The sequence below is a fragment of the Ptychodera flava genome, chromosome 14 (genome assembly GCF_041260155.1).
Source record: "Ptychodera flava strain L36383 chromosome 14, AS_Pfla_20210202, whole genome shotgun sequence".
Lineage (NCBI taxonomy): Eukaryota > Metazoa > Hemichordata > Enteropneusta > Ptychoderidae > Ptychodera > Ptychodera flava.
In genome coordinates, this window is record NC_091941.1 from 25,085,429 (window position 1) to 25,105,746 (window position 20,318).

Consider the following 20,318-nt stretch of genomic DNA (forward strand, 5'->3'; position numbering starts at 1 on the left):
AGCTCGGGCAACGCACCATCCTGGCACAAGTAGCAAACAGCATTTATATCAGAAGAATCCCGCTACGTGATGATGTACAGCCGACATAGGGAGTGTAATAGCCTACAAGTTCTCGCGAACACACATTTTATAGGACGTAGGCTTCACTTGTTCGCCAAGTGCAGCGTTCTTGAATTAATCTGGATTTTACTCTGTACAGATACGGCTAATGCAGGCTTGCAACTTGCCCGTCGGTCAAATGCCATTAAAACTTGCACATGCAACGACGCAGTGCAATTGTCGAGAGAGTCACCATTTATAACTCAATTTTCGCGAAAAGCAAAAGCATTCTGGTGTTATCACCCCGGTGAAAGTAGGCCAGGCGACGGCTGGTAAATAAGACGTAACCAAGGGTAGGTCATTTTATGCTGCTACACTGTTGACCAATTACGCATGCGTGAAAGATCGACTCTGGCTGCCACACCTTCGTTGACCAGTTTATTGGCAGCTATGTCACAGTCACTGTCGCATAGTCTTGACGAACCTGTAAAACGGCTCCCGTGTAAAGGAGTTCATTCTTGACATTTAACCTACATCATGGACAAAAAATTACCTTTGAACAGGTGCCCCTCAATATTGGACCTTGCTCGACCAAACTTTCAATGGTAAGCTGCGTGTGGTGTTTCTGTGTGTTCATTATGCCACGGACCGTGATTATGCGTGGTTGTCTTTCACGATTTAGGGAGAGCGTGTAACCCCCATGGCATCTAATTATGGTCGGGTCCCCCCTTGCTGATGATAAGCTATGGGGAGATGTCAAGGTGAACTTCCCTTTTAGTCCCCATCTTTTTACGAGTATCAGACACAAGTGATTCGAATGAGATACGAAGCTTACTCCCTTAATTCTAAATGGAAATAGCAGAACGACCAGCTACCCGCTGGGGTTTTTTTTGCCATAAGACCTTCAAAGGAATTACAGTGACTCCCATGCCCCATCCTGTGTTCGACTGAATGGTCACAAATAGTCTTCGTGCACTCCGAGAATGTTTTTAGAGAACCTCTTCAATCCAAACCATGTGTCGTCGAATTGTGAAAGAGGCTTTTTCCAAAAACAAAACGCGTTGCGTTACTTACCGGCAGTTTAACACGCGCAGAGTTGCTGAATACAGGCCACAGCTTGCGTCAAATATTGACAAAGCACTCGGGAGAGTCGTACATATTTACGCGTTCCTGCTCGAAAAGCACGAGAAGGACCCTAGCCGTCCTGAGTACAGTAACATCGGGCGTGGAAGCTGTCAAATAATAAGTATACGCACATGCTTATATACATATAGACACATACATAGATACACGGATACATACATGCACATACATAGATACATATACATTGATACATAGATACATAAATGTATGCATCCATGCATACATATGTATGTATAATATCTATCTATCTATCTATCTATCTATCTATTTATCTATCTATCTATCTATCTATCTATCCATCCATTTATCTATCTATCTATCTATTATCTATCTATCTATCTATCTATCTATTTATCTATCTATCTATATATATTATATAATATATATATATATATATATATATATATATATATATATATATATATATATATATTATATATGCTTAAAAGATCACATCTGTGTGCTTCGTCTTTTGTATACTGATCTTGATAGTTGCCCTGTCGTCTTTCAATTCAATGGCGGAACAGTGATCGATTTCGACGGATAAAAGCTCAGGGCATTTGAACAATTTAATATTTCTCGACAATACGCACTCTAACGTTGGGTTGAGTGAAGCGAAAATTTGCTTTCTTGTTAATGCCGCGATCATGTCTTCAGTTTCAATTGATGTCGACTCGAGTCGACCAAGATCATCTTGTTGAGAGCACGATAATTTGTTATGAATGCATGTTGCGATGCGCATGTCACGAAAGGGTATGCGATGTGGAGTTGACAATTAAACCCGGAGATGAACACGAATCAAACGCTCCTTTGTCCCGGATTTGTCTGAAAGCGCTGGATGTTGATTTGTTGGGCAGCTGCTTTGGGGAAGACGATATCCTGTACAGCTTTGTCGTTTGTGATGATTTCAGAGTAATATATTGCCGAGGCATAAGAAAATTTAAGAGCCATATTTTTCCTTGACACTTTCTGTGAGCAGAATTCTAATGTCAAAAAATGTGACAGGTACCCGTTAAAAACTTAAAAAGTTCAACGACTGAGCGACATTAGAAGAAACAAGCCCAGCATATCTGCAGACTAACATAAAGCTTATAACAATGTACAATAGATAATTAAGATATTTACTTGTCAAGTACAGTGCATTTTAGTCCAATGAGCAAGGCAGTCTCGCCCTAATAGCGCTCCATAAGAGGTTAGGAAAGCTGCCTTGATTGTACATTTACAAAATACGAGTGGGTGTTGCAAACGCAGCAAAGGATGAAAAATTCTAAAAAAAAATGAAAAGGAAAATAAAACGTGAGACCTTTACCTCCGTGTAGTCATTACAAGCTGTCTCTAAAAGTAGAAATGCCCTGGGACCCACTCAGAAAGTGCCTTACGACTGCAAAACGTACTGTAGGTGGGTATGTATAAGAATTTTGGACAGCATCTGCGAGTTGTCTTTGCTTAGAACTTAAATTCGTGATTTCTTTTTCTGAGTAAAGCATCATACGTGTTTGATTGTGTTGTCCTGTCGCTCACAATCCTCGGCTAGTTCAAGTTGAAGCGATGATTCAAACATGTACAGAGTGAAGCGAACATGTAATTAGGAATCTATCTAGGGAAGAGGGTGGTAAAAAGGGGGAAAAACGTGGAGCAATATTTTCGGAGTTACAGTCTTGCTTGTTATATTTACACGACTACTGAAGAGTGGAATTCCCGGAGGAAATTACGGATTCTCCTGTTGACTAAGGAAAGTTTGTCAAATGTTGGAACGCGATAAATTCTTGCGCCATTCTTACCAACACCTCCCAGGATATAATGACACTGCTAATTCCCGCTTCTGTATTACCTGCATGATAACAGGAAAGTTTATTTAGGTACAACCGCCTCCAGATATTTGACTCTTAATTACCAGAGCCCAATGGGGGTTAAAGGCGAGTGAATACCTGTGGGGTAATATAAATATTACATAACTATCGCGATATTGTTCCCAACACCGTATTGTTTTGTTTTGCTTTGTCACAAGGAATGCATGGTAAATTGAAAGGGAAACACTCGATCTTGAGTGACTACGAAAGAAAGTTCAATCCACCGATGCAAGTTGAAATTAAGTTCTGGTTAAAAGTCATCCTTTAGGTTACGCTATCCCCGAAAATAAAAGTTTGGAAATTCGTGCTCTGGCTCTACGATGCTTTCACAGTGCACAGTCTAAATCAAGGGCCATGGCGTGAATTTGTCGAACAAGCGAAGGAAAATTACTAAAAGTACATGTATTTAAAATTCAAAATGGCCGCCTTTCTCTGTTTGAACTCTACATAGGCAGATAGGGGACAGAGTTAATTTTGGAATTCCGTAACTACCAGACAGTGGAAAGTTAATTTTCTCTGCAGGTTTCAAATAAGTCCACACCAGCTGAAGACCAGAGAAGTATTGTAAGATGTTAAAAGGCGGGCATCTGGTCTCAAGATGTCGTCTCCAATGCCCCAATTGTAAACACTTCAGATGATTGTGCAAAAGGTTTTAGACGTCTCCACGATGATCGTTCGACTGGCTATGCGCAAAACGCCTGCGCACCAATTCATTGCGGGTTGGTAACTGGAAAATGATAATATTCTTTTAATGATGGCAAAATTATGAATCAGGTTTACTGTACTTAATCTATTTATGTACAAACACTTTTGTCACGTGTTTCATTATCATGACAAGGATCTCAAGAAGGCATTTAGGATGTAAGTCAGCATTGAAATAAATAGGTAGCGCATGCAATTATTCAGCAGTTGAGGCTGAACAATAACCGAGTTTGCGGAGAATTTTCAGGTCTGCATGCCAACGTCACAGCTAGCTGTCTAGACGCCGAACGGAACCTAATTGACCAGCTTTTCTTTCCCGGGAAAATGTACGCTACCTTTGCGTAAGAGGCGTTGCATACTTTTGTTTCCATGTTTCCGAATTAACATGAACATGCTTCAATTCTATACACGCATACCACAATCTCGTTGCATTGATTTGTCTAGACTTATCAAGGGGTATATATAATATCGATTATACAGGTGGGGTTACAATTTTTTTTGTCTGGAATTCACTGAAAACGTTCTAGCATTAAGTGTTCTCGTGGAGGTCCCTTATCTAATTACATCAATCGGAGTACTTGTGGTGTAGCTAGCACAATTCAATGTTTGTTCTCCATTGCCTCTCACTCTATGGATGTAGGCGATATTAAATTCATCTGTCGAGATCAAATATTAACCATCGTAGCACGTATACAGTTGGTTCCTATTTTTGTTTGAGCCGTTATGTCAGCAATCCGGTCAGCGCTATGTGCGACCTTGCGTAGAAAAAAGACAACTAATCTCGGTCAGCTATAGGTTGATTTGTTCGTGAAATCGTTTGGAAAAAGACGGGCAGTTCCCGTGACCACAAGAGGGCGCGGCCGGTGCGCAATTGTTCTTCGAGGCACACGAAGCGCTGCTTGCACAACTCCAATGACACGACTTTTGGACATCAGACAAGCGTGACATGTTGTCGAGTCATCCAACTTTTTTCTCAAGGGAGGACAAGATGTATATTTGTGTTACTGTGTCTGTCTGCGGTGACTAACACTCAACAGGCTCACCTTTTTCTGTCGCTTGCTGTCGTATCTGCGAACGGCTATTCGAGTTTTAACACTGAGACCGTCTGTATGTACAAATGCGAACTCTCTTGGAATTATGAGTCGTGCCGGAGTTAAATGTCTTCTGTCGGGTTTGGCATAACAGTGGCAACCGGTAACTGAACACGGATGGACTGGACAGTTTGAGAACTGTTTCAGCAGTCGTTTGGTCTTTAAGCAGACCCTCTGGGGACCAGTTGTCGCACATCTATCAAAACCCGCAGATATGCGACATCCCATGCCATTCTCCATGCAGTCGTTGGGTACTACGTAACGGCGCCTGTCGTTCGAGGGGGAAAAAAACTTCGCATCTGACAAAAAAAACACCAGGGAGGGAGTAGTCGAAAATAGTTGTAACGTTCAGAGATTGGATACTGCGAAGGACAGGCTGAATTAGCACGTGGTGTCCTCCCGTGTTGTCGCTGTCAAACAACAGGTAAGAGAATTCTCTGTACCCCGGGCCAGCGGACCGGAATGATCTCGAGCAGATTGGATTACTCTCATTGGTTGTGTGCATACATGTACTGTTGGGTTGAGCAGTATTACAGTGATTCATTTGAGCCGCAGCTGCCGTCGTGTCGCAGCATTCACTCTGTTTCGTGTATGGTATACTATGGAGCTAAACGAGAGACAAGCGCGTCGTTTGCGAGGCACTGACACCGATAAATGTAGTTTTATGATGGAAATCTTTTTGGAGCTCACGAAAAGATGAAGGGCTTTACCCTGTCGGCAGATTGTATTTCTAGCGTGAGTATGCGAGAAAAAGGTGGAGTGTGAGCTCTAGGAGAGCGGGAAAGTGCGTGGCCCGTGATACATCCATGGTGTGACGATTTTTTATGGTTATCTTACGCACGAATCCACATATCTATTCTACACGGTTAATTGCTGAGAAGAAAGGGACAATTAACACCTTCGCCTGTCCACCATTGTAGCCTTGCCTTTACTACCAACCAACAAAAGGTAATTAAGCAATCAAAAAACTGAATAAGACATACAAACGTCTGTATTCAAACAGAATCACAACTGTGGGAGAGCTTATACCTGACAGAGATTCGCAAGTTGGTGTCAATTGCTGCGGCAATTGAGTGGCATACACTTTCTATTGGTCTGTAGAAGCTTGCAAGAGGTGGGCAGATTCGGTTAAAAATGGGGGTATTTGCGATTATATAATGCCTCATGGAATCCTTTGTGGTTTTGGTCGGAGATTAAGAGAGTCAAGCCATGCATGGCGGCTACTTTTGAACGATTTTGACGTCGGAGATATTTGAACGATAGTTTGGATTGATTGCCCCCCTGCAACGCTTTGAAAACCCGCTCAGCGCAGGGTCATCACAATAGCAATTTAGACATGGGGAACACATGCGACAATTCCCTCCTCGGAGCGATTCTAGACTGGGTATATATGCCTCTTTGTGGTTGAATGTACTTGACTTCGAGCGCTTTGAGCATGGTTTGACTGAACCAGTTTCAATTCGACGTTGTTTAAGGGTCTGTAGAACTGCATATACTTCGGCATTCACTATATATAGAGATATCATCGGGCAAAAAAACCTGACATTCTGCGTCACTGTAAACCATAGCTCTATGCAAATTGAAGCACTTTGGTCCACTGACGTATCGATGATGAAGATTTGTGTCTGCTCACGCCGTTTACTTCTGAGTTTGTTACTGCTGGAACTGTTGATGAATTGCAAATTGTGGTCAGGGGCATTGCAGTACAGGAACCACTCTATGTTGGCAAGGATCGGGGGGACCGCGGTGTCAATAGACGTCGGTTGCCTAGATAACCCCACCCCCCCCCGTTTCCACGATCAGCACACTAACAGTAACAAGCACGTTACCATGCTGTAAATAATTTCTCGACAGGTGATCCGAAAAAAATATGTCCAGCAAAGCGATGATAGTCTGATCATTGTCGTATCTCCTTGAGAACGCGATGACACGGAACTTCTTGCTCGCCGTGTATTGTACACTAAGGCCAACAGAGGGCCAATTACAAGTCCCTGGGTATTTGACCGCCCCCAAGACCGGTAATGACTTTCACTTCACAAAAATATCTAACAAACTGATGAAGTATCCGGTCCTGAAAATGTCTTTATAACTGTCCTTATGTAGACAATTTGCGCAGCCTGTAGAGATTCTCACCGTCTGAGTCGAACGGAAGGTGAGAAGGGCGCTTTTGGTTATGACGTCATCGGCTGGCTCGGAGGGAATTATTGCCTTCAGTTGAAAGTTGAATGCACCGTTCTTCATAACTTATCAACAAGCGCTCGTCAGCAAACATCAATTTGAGTATGTATGACTGTGAGTGGATAGGGTCATTCAGTATAGTGATGTGCTTGGCGAATGGCGGGATTACATTTGCATGTGTGTAGCTGTGTAAAAGTAATTTGTTTTCCCGACACTTGCAATGACCTCTGCTCTTTCCAAACATGTTTTTCAGGGGACTGTAGCGCTCAGAAATTTTCAACGGCAATATTTTTTATGAGTTTGAGAAAGCGAAATTGTGTTAGTCCCTCTGTAGGTTTTTTGCCCAATCGAAGAAAAATGGCAGTGAGGCCCGCTTGACCGTGATTCCCTTCACCGCGCATGTACTGACGATACCTAGCCTCGTCCAAAGATAAAAAATGTGGAGTTTAAAACACGCAACGTGCAACACATTCTCTCTTTAAAATCTCATCTACTCTCATGCTGCACAGTAGCTGCAGTTGTTACTTTTCACTTGGAACGATTATACATTCTGAAGAATTATTTCTTTTTAATGATTACAACAACAGTCCACTTCCGGTGAGGTCCTTGCGTTACGTCGAAATACTGTGTCCAATTACCGTATTATCCTCGAATGCCCTCTACTTTGCAGACGATAACAACATCGACTGGAGAGCAATAAGAAGCGAATATGTAAACAATTTCGTCTGTGGCTCCTACACCGATGTTATTAAACCGCTCTTCAAAGTTTACTGCGGCACTCAATCACGTTTAACTCGAAGACGGATTCCCTGCTACCACTCAGCGTCAGCGAGGACTTGGAGTGGGACAGTAATCCCCGAAATTGTCAGACGATAAAGATATTGGAAAATTGGCCATTAAAAAACTAATGCGGCGGTTGGCGACAGCGGAGAGGAGTCGCCATGTCCGTGGAAACATCGAATTCTCGTCAAACGTGCGACAAAGTACAGTTAACGATCGGCGAAGTCCGTAATATTTCGGGGGAAAAAAGGGCAAAGCGTCGAAAGTCTCTTGGAACCCATTCATTTTGTTGGATTGGCCAATAAATTCACCTAAGTAGGCATATCTCCAGGAGCGCACGAGGCCGTACCGAACAACTGCACCATCTATAGTCTCATGCCATCGGATCCGTCTTGTTGGCCTGGTGTAGCCCGCAATTAAGGTCCCTTTTCTTAAAATTACAGTCACTTTAATATTCAGCATAGCAGTCCATTCCTGCGAGTCAAATAGTCACCATGGTAAAAACTTTCCTTCTCCAAAAGCATTGCTCCCTCTTGAATTTGGGGGTATTTTATTCAACTTAATTCATTCTTGTATGTTTGTTTGTTTGTTTTGGTTTGGTTGCTTAGATGCTTGTTTTAGGGTGTTTGTCTGTTTCTATGTTGTATCGGCTGTAAAATGTCTCGCGACGTGTATCGCACAACTGGCTCCGTAATATTGTGAACACTGTGCCCAGGAGTACGGCAATCTACAGGGAATCATACCAAAGCTGTACTACCGTAAATGCATATATATCGAGGGTGCCGATGGGTTTGGGTTCAGAACAGACGATTGTACTGGATGTGTTTGCAGATCAGAGAGAGTAAAATAATTCTGAAAGAAGCTGAGACGTAAACCTCTGTCCATCATTATTCCGTACCAAAGAACCTTCAAACCTTCTCGCAAAAGCATTCGCATCTAACGCCCCTGCGTGAATTCGGTTGCCATCTTTCTGTCAAGTTTACTATGAAACCCAGCCCTTTCATATCTAACTAATAATATAAAATATCAAAAAAATATTTTTAAAATTAACTGCGGGTCGTATTAGTCAAGAACTGCGCTTGGGTGCGGTAGAGAAGTACTACAGACTAAGGACCAGAATGTATGGAAGTACCTTCGGGATTGAAGTTCGGAGCGTAATGATGTAAAGAACGAGTCAGCAAAATGTCAAAAACAAAATATAAAACACACACACCAGCGACTGCAGACGTGACCTTCCAGTCAAAGGTTACACGGAATATGCCAGAAGAACGGGACCCCGATGAGGGGAATTCTGGAGTACGATTGAATCAAAGATTGAATAAATAATTAAGGGGCATTTACATGTAAAACTGCTAGTACTAAGTGCACGCACATTCCCTCCACATCAGGGCATGCATGAGAACGATTGTTTTCCTGTACGTTTGAATCGTCTGCTTCTGCAGTGCTCTCGCATGAATTTGCCAGTTGAAACGCGCGCGCGCTAATTGAACCAGTATGGTCACCCGAGGGGTCAATATGGCAAGTCGAACACAGATTTCCGATGTACTGGGCGCTGCAAGATTGTCGGTTTATTGAATAGCGGATAATTTGACAGGGCAGGACGCACAGCGTGGGCCGTTCATTACAATATTGACATTCGATACAACTGCAGTATCCAACAGAAATATTGCTGCTCACAGCCTGCAACTAACACGCCAAAAAAAAACGTTGTTCCTTCACCGAGGGTTGAAGTCAATGCACTCGCTCCCCGCCTGGAAAGCACTCTATCCCTTCCAGCGATGTTTTTCCGGTTCTAGTCATTTGACCAAACCCTGTCTCGAGTTTAAGAGTTAGGGGACTTTAAGTACCGTCAGTGCAACTTCACACAAGTAGATTCGGATATGTTAAACGCTGGCTCTATGGTGGTCTATCTAATTCTAAAAAAAGTTTGCTGCCGTAATTTTAATGCATCCTATCGTTGAATATCTCCTTGCAACGCCTAGAGTGGGGCGTTTAATAGGTGGCATGTGTCCGCAAAATATGTTTTAATGTATGCCCCGAGGACCAATTCATGATATTGTTGAAGGTAAAGGACGCAGAATGTCTAAACCATGTTTATTATTTCGAGAGCTGGCAAACCTGCCGTTCACTTCACCATGCCTCGGGGTGAATTCATAATGTGTATTTAAGTCGATCTGACTGGTATTGCATAGAGTAAACCCCTTCAGTTTAAGTGGAACTGCTCCGTGGAAATAGAAAACCAATCTGTCAGTCTCTTCGCCGGTATTGGTTCTGATCAACAATTTGTAAGAACGCAGCGTGGTGCCAACTGTTGTTTTGATTATGATATTTTGCGTTGTAGTCGGACCACTCTAGCGCAGACGACAGTAATTGAACATACTTGAGGGAAGGAATGCGCGCTCTTCATAGTCCAGTCAAAATAGGGTTGGACCCACCACAAATTGCAACAGAATTTTTTCTTCAGAATGCATTTTAGTGAGGTACCCAGAACAACATATTAAAAGTTTACTCGAATCCACCTTGGGGAAATATGTCTAATTTGCATAAATCAAATATGGCTGCCAGCAATCCGACAAAATAGCATAATTGGCCATATATCACATATTAAACAAGCTATTTCGGTGATTTCAAAGTCTGACACTAGTTATTTGGCTCAGGGAATCATTTCGGAGGTCTTAAGTTTCATATAGGCACTTCATTAATTTGCATAATTCCAATATGGCGGCCAACATTCCTACAAAAGACATTGTCGGTCATATACCACGCATTAAACAAGCTATTTCAGTGATTTTTATGTTAAGAGTATATTTCTTAGGCATGGACAAATGATTTTCGAGATGCAATTATTTGCATAGGTAATTTGTTAATTTGCATAAATCCAATATGGTGGCCAACATTCCTACAAAGGACATTGTCGGTCATATACCACGCATTAAACAAGCTATTTCAGTGATTTTAAACTTTTACTATATTTCTTGGGTATGAAGTAACACTTTTAGTGATTCAATTTTTACAAAGAACCTTTGATAATTTGCATAAATTAAATATGGCTGCCATATTAATGCCCCATGGCTTAATAGCTTCTAATATAAATAAGGGTTTGGTATAGTGTTTAGCACTAAGAAACTATTAAGAAGAAACTGTTAAGTCCTTCGACATTCATTTTAAGCTCATATTTGGTATTGATATAAATACCAAAGAGAGCTTATATGGTGAGTCTATGGCGTCTGTATGTCTGTATGTCTGTATGTATGTATGTATGTATGTATGTATGTATGTATGTATGTATGTATGTATGTATGTATGTAGGAATGTATGTGCGGATGTATGTCCGTCACACGCAAAGGCTCCCATACCGCCAAAGCTACCATCTCAGTATTTTGGTGTACAGGTAGTTGCAGGGGTTGAGATGTGACGTTGTTTCATTGTCAAAAATATGCAAATGAGGTAAGAAAAAGGGGAATCCTGCAAATTTGCAGGAGTGGTGGCAATAACTGAAACAGCGCACACATCTGAGTAAGAGGTTTTTGACCTTTAACCTATTTGTATGCAGGGTACCTATTATGTGCGGGAGTGGTGGCAGTAACTGAAACAGCTTATTATTCATTTCCTGTGATTGTTTATGAACTGTGACATATTAACAGACCTGCTCAAACCATGGATGTCTATTTTTGTACATCCATGGTTGAAACATTCTCTGCTATGCATGTTGCTAAAGTTGACCTCCAGTACCTAAAGTTTCAGACGTTATTTACTTTTGTCATTCTTGTTTTTCTGGTTTAAATATTTCTTGTTGTTTTTCTGGATGTGCAGAAATCATTGTCATAACATCAACGTAGAATTTTCCTGCACTGAACAGATAGAAACAACACTTATTGTTGATCATTGGTATGTACCAATTCTGATCAAATTTGAGCGACACTGTATAATTGCGGTATTTTTAAAATTTTAATTTTTCTATATATGACGACTGTTAATGATTGTTAGTCTTCTGAATAATATATTCTCTTTCTGAATATAACATTGGATTCATCTGTGTACGGCATTTTCGTAATTTGTATGGGTGTTTAACTCTGTACAGTGTCAAAACATGTAATCTGTAATGTATACTGTTAAAAAAAGACGTGTTCAAAATCTTTAGTTTTTAATTTAGACTGAACCCCCTTCTTACGGATGGTTGCATCCTTATAAGATCCCCTAGATGACAGGCAAGAAGTCATCACACATAACAGCCAAAATACAATAAACACAACAAAGCAAAAAAACAGAAAAAATGATATGACCAAAATAAAAATGCCATAATACACACACATTGAAACTTAGCACTATTGCAAACAATGTCAGATTCATAAAAACTTTATGGACACACAGACTCAAAAAAATCGGAAAACTGCATGCTTTAGCAAAGGCTTACAATTGATCCAAAAACAGAATCCAACTATTACACAATACAAACAAGTACATCTTGAGTCATTTTTCCAAGTGTCATTTTCCAGATGTACATGCTTGTATCGTGTAACAGTTGGATTCTGTTGGGCTGATGAGCTGTTTGAATTAATTTTCAATTTTCAATTTTTTGTGAGTTTATGTTGTTGATCAAGTTTTAAGAGTCTGACATTTTTTGCATCAGAATTTTATTGCAAAACAAAATAGTTGTTTTGTTATATAACCTTTAAAACACAATGTGAAAATTTCAGAAAATTTGACCTAGCCAGACTAGATTTATATTCTTTGCAAATCTTGAAATTCGGATAAAATGGAAGCAGAAAATCGGGTGGTTTGCATAAATTTGCATAAATTACCCCTTCTATATCATGCAACTTACGACTGCTTGCCAAGCTAAAAGGTGAGCCTAACCAATTTTTAATCTTGGGTTAACAAATTAATCAAATTGGATGAATATTTGGAAAAAAATTATTTTGAGCAAAATACGCTGCATTGGGTGAAGTGCCCTCTTAACAGTTTTTTCTTGATATTCCGGTTGCTGAAATCTCTACAAAACCTTATTTATATAAGAAGCTATTTGGTCATTAATTTGGCAGCCATATTTAATTTCTGAAACTTATCAAAGTGTCTTTTAAAAACATTGAACCGCAAAAGGTGTTTCTTCATGCTCACGAAATATATTTAAACTTCAAAATGTCTGAAATAGATTGTTCAATACATGATATATGACAGAAAATGACTTTTGTAGGTATATTGGCCGCCATATTGGATTTTGCAAATTAACGAAGTGCCAAGGCAAATCATTGCACCTTAAAAATCATTTGTCCATGCCAAGGAAATATACTTTTAACTTTGAAATCACAGAAATAGCTTGTTTAACCCTTTGACTGCTGTAATTATTTACACAAAAATTTTAATGCAATATTTTACCAATTTCTGTGAATTTTTCTGTACGTTTTTTCATAATTTTTGACCAAATGGATATCATTTTCCAGCAGCTACAGTTTTTTATCAAAATTTAAAAAGCAGAAAAATTGACTGTGATACATTTTATATAGTTGACAATAATAGACTTTGGCGCCCAAAGGGTTAATACGTGGTATATGACAGAAAATGTCTTTTGTATGTATGTTGGCAACCCTATTGGATTTATGCAAATTAACAATGTCCTAAGTATGCAAATCATTACATCTCGAAAATTGTTTGTCCATGCCAAAGAAATATACTGTAAACTTTGAAATCACAGAAATGGCTTGTTTAACCCTTTGACTGCTGTAATTTTTACGCAAAAATTTTTATACAATATTTTACCAATTTCTGCGAACTTTTCTGTACGTTTTTTTCATAATTTTTGACCAAATGGATATAATTTTTCATCAGCTACATTTTTTATCAAAATTTTGGCAAAAGGCAGAAAAAATGACCGTGGTTTATTTATAAAGTTGACAAAACTAGACCTTGGCGCCCAAAGGGTTAATACGTGGTATATGACAGAAAATGTCTTTTGTAGGTATGGGGCCTCCATATTGGATTTATGCAAATTAACAAATTGCCTATGCAAATCATTGCATCTCGAAAAACGTTTGTCCATGCCTAAGAAATATACTTTTAACTTTAAAATTACTGAAAGAGCTAGTTTAATATGTGGTATATGACCGAAAATGTCTTTTTGTAGGAATGTTGGCCGCCATATTGGAATTATGCAAATTAATGAAGTGCCTATATGAAACTTAAGACCTCCAAAATGATTCCCTGAGCCAAATAACTAGTGTCAGACTTTGAAATCACTGAAATAGCTTGTTTAATATGTGATATATGGCCAATTATGCTATTTTGTCGGATTGCTGGCAGCCATATTTGATTTATGCAAATTAGACATATTTCCCCAAGGTGGATTCGAGTAAACTTTTAATATGTTGTTCTGGGTACCTCACTAAAATGCATTCTGAAGAAAAAAATTCTGTTGCAATTTGTGGTGGGTTAGGTGCCACAAATCTCGTAGATTGACGGACTATCACAACTTGTGTCGACTCTTCAAAAATATTGTCGTCATAAACCAATTTCCCTCCCCGGCTGACGTGCGGTTCGCGCCGCGCTGCAGCCACTCAAGTCCGATAAATAAGCCCGGATCAAAGGTCAGACCTTCAATTGTCAGTTGGAACCGTATCGATTTACCGAACGGCTTTGTTGGATTTTGAATTTTGTTTTGTAATGACGCGAAGAAATCAAGCTCTGACCGAGCGCACTTTCCCCAATGTCATTCTACGAATTACATAGTCACTAGCCACTCCGAAACTCACCATGCAGTCACGTCCATGGGTGACGAAGCAAATGTTTGACATAACATGTACATGAACAGCAAGAATGGATCAAGAAAATGAAACCGAATAATCAATATATATATCCCAGTTAGCTTTGTTAGTCTTGATACGCATTTTCTTAAATATGGCCTGATCATTATGCAACAACTCGAATGCTACATCTAGCTTCATAGAGGATAATTAATAATAAAACATTCGCTAACTTTACATCGACATGTAGAGACACACAAAGATACATATATGTACTTTATACATACATACATACATACATACATACATACATACATACATACATACATACATACGTACGTACGTACGTACGTACGTACATACATACATACATACATACATACATACATACATACATACATACATACATACATACATACATACATACATACATACATACATACATACATACATACATACATACATACATACATACATACATACATACATACATGCCGCAGCAAAGAGGCTAAGGATAACGAACAAAGTGTAAAAGTACACCTGATGGTAACTATAAGCTACACGGGACCGCAATATATGTGCCAAAATAAAACGAAAGGAATCGTTCGAACGGATATATGTTTTCTTCAGTAAACGGATAAACATTAAATTTATTTCTCTGAGCGATGTCAGTAAATTTGTGGTAAAGAGGGCTTCCTCCAATAAAGTTTTGTTTAAGATGGTCCTAACTGGATCCATATACGCCTACTGTTATCCTCTCTGGCAGACAAAAGCCGTGCAAGCTATGCTTGCTTGTACTCTCAGGCCAGCTCATACAGGATGCGCGAAAACGAACGCGGACGACCACCGCGTGTGTGAGAAGTGTCCATGGTGACCTCCTCTGTGTCTCAGTCGGTGAAATACAGAATATTAGCGTCAAGTGTTGCGACCTTGAGTAAATTTGTTGTTTAACAAACCACGGTTTCCTTAACAGGTCACGTCGCTGTGTTCTCCATAGGTAATTGTTACAAGGCGGTGTTGTTGAAAAGTTTTTGACGGCTTAATTCCCTGCTCCAGACACCATCTTTACTCTGTGACCGCTGAGATGGAAAAATGATATCGGTGGTATTCCGAAGACTACGATTTCTACGACTTAGGGAGCGTTCAGTTATTTAGCAAGTTTTTCATTGGAAACAAAATTATTCACAATTTTATCATAGACTCCCATGTGTAGTGGATGAACATTTTTGGTGAAATTCTAAAGTCAAATTTTTTGTCCTCATACCAGTTGTAACAACCCTATTCCAATTAAGTACATTTATGTCAATTATCAAATATCTATAAATGCATAGATATAGTTTTGTATTGAAAAAGTATTACATAGTTTTCTCATACACTACCATGTATAGTGAATCAACGTTATCAACAGCTGATTATCAATTGAATCAAAATATTAAAATTTTGTACACACACGCTTCCGCAAAAAAATTGCCATCCACCTGTAATTTCTGTCCAATCCCTTTGAGGAGTAATTTCAAAATTATAGCAAGTCAGAAGGGGAAATTTGAACATTAGCACTTTGTGAGTTTGTAAGGTCAGGTCATTTGAAAATATCTGAGAATCTTTTTGGGGGGATTCTATCCTCTACCCCCACCCCGAGGTGTTTGTGTGTGCAGCTTTACTCAGGCAATGCGGGGGTCATGAAATTTTTGTCATCTTAAAAGGGGGTCATCAATTTTTTAGTGCAATGGGTAGTGGGGTTCACTTATTTTTACTAATGCACAGGAAGAATTTGCCGGCCCACCCTCGGCCATAATAAGTGAACGCTCCCTTAGATACTGCTCAGCTACACGGTGTGAATGACAAGTCACCCAAGTCGAGAAAACTCCAAATGCATCACAAACACATTTGTCTTGAGTGACATAATGACAAGTATCACTTTGAAATTACGAGGTGTTGATGTGAATAAGCATTTAACTATCTGTTGAGGTATCTCTGTACTTTAGGTGTCGGTTGCATATGCCTGACATGCGCTGGTGTTACGCTTAATGGGCATGGGAAAAGGGTGAATTGGAAAACAAACTTAATCACTGGCAAAAATGGAAATCGTGACCATTTTGTTTCCAGTATATCTCTTTATCAGATGTTTGGTTTGTCTGACCTTCTGTGTGTACCCAGGGCAGGGATTCCCGGGCTTTAAGTAAACAGATAAAAATACCACTCGCGTATAAACGTTCCTGAATTTACAAGTCTTGGCTTGAAACATGTCAATTAGTCGACGCAGTGCGCATGTCTTGTTCGTGTTGAAATAGGGGTTTGCTTCCTTAACGAGGTACCTAGGTGCATGCGAAACAAAGTCTTATTGCCATCGTGGCTACTAGATTCATGAAATGTACGATTATAATTATGCAGTTGGTTTTCATTAAACTGTTACCCCTTTCATTGGTAACAGCTTGAGACCGAGCAACAAACTGAAATATTAAGTTGGCTTTATTTTGCTTGCTGAAAATATCAGCCACCACCTAACGCAATAATCAGGAAAGGTATCTCCGCCAGTCGACGAAAGAGGGTAGAAAAGTTGTTTCTGAAACGACGTATCGTATGTGCACCGGACTGTGGGCATGCATAGGCTATAGTCGTATACGTTGTATCAAGTTGAAATACTTCTTCCCTTACCCATCCCCGTTCGCAATGTGCGGACAATGCACATCGCTTCTGCGGTTTTTTCCTCTTGAATCACAACAGAAAGATAAAAGGGATACACAAGTGTGTATCTCCCCATCCTTCTTCAAGAGCAAGTTTTAAAAGCTCCGAGATTAAACCACTCTTTACTTAGATGTGCGATGAAGATATCATTGAAGGACGCTTGAACCGGCAGCCGCAACACCCTCACGGCCTTCGTAATTCTAATCCGTGTTCACATATGCCGCACCACGGGAATATTACGCAAATGTAAATATTATTTCATGTTTTTTCCGAGACAGAAAGAGAAAGCGACAACAGAGAGTTGAAAACCAGGAAAAGCGGAAAGGCATGATCGTAAAAAAGCGCTGAAACTCGGCGTTTACACTCTGTTTGATCGTTATCGCGAATTTATGATATAATATTTTAATCATTTCACCTTTCAATGATTTAGTAAAGAGGAAAATTCTTGTAGCATTAGTCCAAAGTTCACCTGACAAGGTCAACGAGCTTCTGTCCGTTGCTCTAGACACAGGAGGAATTTCTTTTGACAAACAGCATTTGCCGAACCGCAGTGTCAAATAAAATGATATATATATACATTAGGAAAATGGCTGAGAAGCCAAAATCAGTAACACATGTTACGAAATATCGCCATCGTCCTCAGCGTCGAGTGTGGTGAAGCCTGATTGGGTTACGAGTTCATCGACCCCTTTCAGAGTCACGTAAACATGCTCCAATGGACATCTCTTACGAGGGAGGTAGTACCGTATTATACTGGGTGTGTACACGCGCTGCCATCGTCACACACATGGCTTTACTACAGTGAGCAAAGAAAAATTCCAAATAACATTCCGGATGCATTTGTGATTTTTTTTTCATTTCCCTTATGCGATGCAATTACAGCTCAATATCATTTACGGGGACTGTACTGTCAGTTTTGATATATTTTCATCATTTTCTTATTTCGCAAATCGAGTTTTTTTACATTTTATTAATATCCTCCATATTAAGTATGTCGACATACGCCAAAACGATGCACTTTTTTCAATACGCAGTGTTATTGTTGATACGTGACTTTATTATAACGGAGAAAGCAACGCCTATCAGGAAAAACATTTTATATTCCTTTCTCTTTCTTCGATGACATTAATTATTTTATCCTTTTTGGCATGATTTTCATAACTATTAGGTTTTTTATGTGATTTGTTTTAGAATACCTTTCTTCCGTCATAGGGAAGTTGTGTGTTTTTCGATAAAGTTCAAAGTTCAAATTTAGTGACAATAATATGCAATGTTATTGTTAGCATATAAATTTAGTCCCAAAAAGTCCAATTTTTCCGCGACAATACTGGACTGGACAAAAAACCTCCGAAAATACATATCAAGGTACAGCGCTAAATTATTTGCTTACCTAAAAAGTCTCTCTCTCTCTCTCTCTCTCTCTCTCTCTCTCTCTCTCTCTCTCTCTCTCTCTCTCTCTCTCTCTCCTCTCTCTCTCTCTCTCTCTCTCTCTCTCTCTCTCTCTCCTAACGAACCATTCTACCAGTCTACACAGTGCTCATTTGGAATTATAACGTGTGCTCCCCTCTACGGTATCACCTTAATTGTATCTAGGTTTTGTTCGTAATAGGCTCATGTTGGTGTCGAAAAGTAAACGACCATCTGTAGCATTAACCCGGCATATCGATAGGATATTGTTTGGGATAGATTATCTTTAGAAAGGAAAGCAAAAGCTGGTGTCATATTGTCCCGTGGCACTACGTTGTCTGTCTTCGTCATGCGGTACGGCAGAGGTGATCACATACGACAGTTTAAGTAATAGTAGGCGGGTTTTTTCACGACGAGTTTTGACTCTCGTGTTCCACTATGACTTTATCGTTCGCTTTCAAATTGCCGTGTGAAGAGGAATTTGACGACGGGTATATGTTTTTCAGCCTTGAACGCGCACGCGTCGAACTGGGAGAAAGCTGGTGTGGAACCGTGTAACGGTATGCTGGACGTTTTCGGATACGGTCTTCCTGTATGTAATGGGCGGCACTGCCCGCTTGGAGGTAAGCCGTTGTCAATCGTAAGGCAAAGCATTCTGCTTAATTGGGTTGTTGGGCGTTTAACACCAGAATTTAAATCCGACAAATAATGAGAGGAAATATATAAACGTAATGCCACATTCACGACCTAGCGAGTACTGTGTGGAATTATACGCACTATACGCGCCGAAACACTGGCATTAAATGTGACCGTATCTATTAAAAGGGTGTTTTCGATGGAAAACGATACATTTTGCCAATGTTCGCGAATGGCAAAGGCGGGGAATCAACGTCAGGGATGATCCGACACCCGCGAACACTGTTTCGTTGCCATGGATACTAGGGTATGATGATTGAGTAAAAGTGTTTGCGGTGAGCAATATCTGCTCATTTGTATTTCACGTTCTCAAATTGGACTGTATGAGCGCAGTGACGGGTCATTATTTTGCCGTTATTCATATCGAAGAGGAAGCCATACCTCCATATTCATACCCAAAATCACTGTCGGCATACACGGGAATGACGCGGCATATCTGACCTTCAATTAAATGACGAATTGCATTTTTGGCTCGCTGTCACCGGATGCGGTCCATTTATGCCGATTTCGAAAATGCACCCGGAGAATTACGGCTACCGTACGCATGCGATTATAACGACCGGTGACACAGTCTCTTTCGTGGGCACTCTGTGGCGTGTGTTCAGGTCACTACACGCGCTTCGCATTGCGGCACTGACTGTATAATTTTGATCACCGTGTACTTGTTTTTCAGACGACGGCCGATGAAACCAAACGCCAGAAGGCCAAAGCCCACTCGATCGGCTCTCGCGCGTAGGGTCGTCGATCGTTCCATTCCCCAGTCCCATTCATATCAGAGCTATTTCGTATGCGACATCCGGAGCAAAACCGGAAGTCGCCCGTGCGCACCACGCAAAGTTCCTCAATTTTCGGAATTTAATCTGATCAGAATATGATATAAGTGAAATTGTTTTTTCGCATTGAGCCTTGCATGGATAATGATACCGCAACAACGTATACAGTGCACGGAGCCTTCGATCGTCTCGCGAACCAAGACGTTGATTCCGACTTTCTGACAGCGGTTTACTGTA

At 40.2% G+C, this 20,318-nt stretch overlaps 1 protein-coding gene across 1 annotated transcript in view; it reads left to right on the top strand.

Annotated features, from left to right (window-relative positions):
* Positions 1-454: 454 nt before the first annotated feature.
* Positions 455-20,318, top strand: part of LOC139149884 (muscarinic acetylcholine receptor M1-like) — a 43,886-nt gene continuing 24,022 nt past the window's right edge. The window contains 2 exon segments of the mRNA XM_070721895.1: positions 455-644; positions 19,119-19,235. Of these exon segments, the coding sequence (XP_070577996.1) occupies positions 19,212-19,235 (24 nt within the window). The 5' untranslated portion in view covers positions 455-644; positions 19,119-19,211.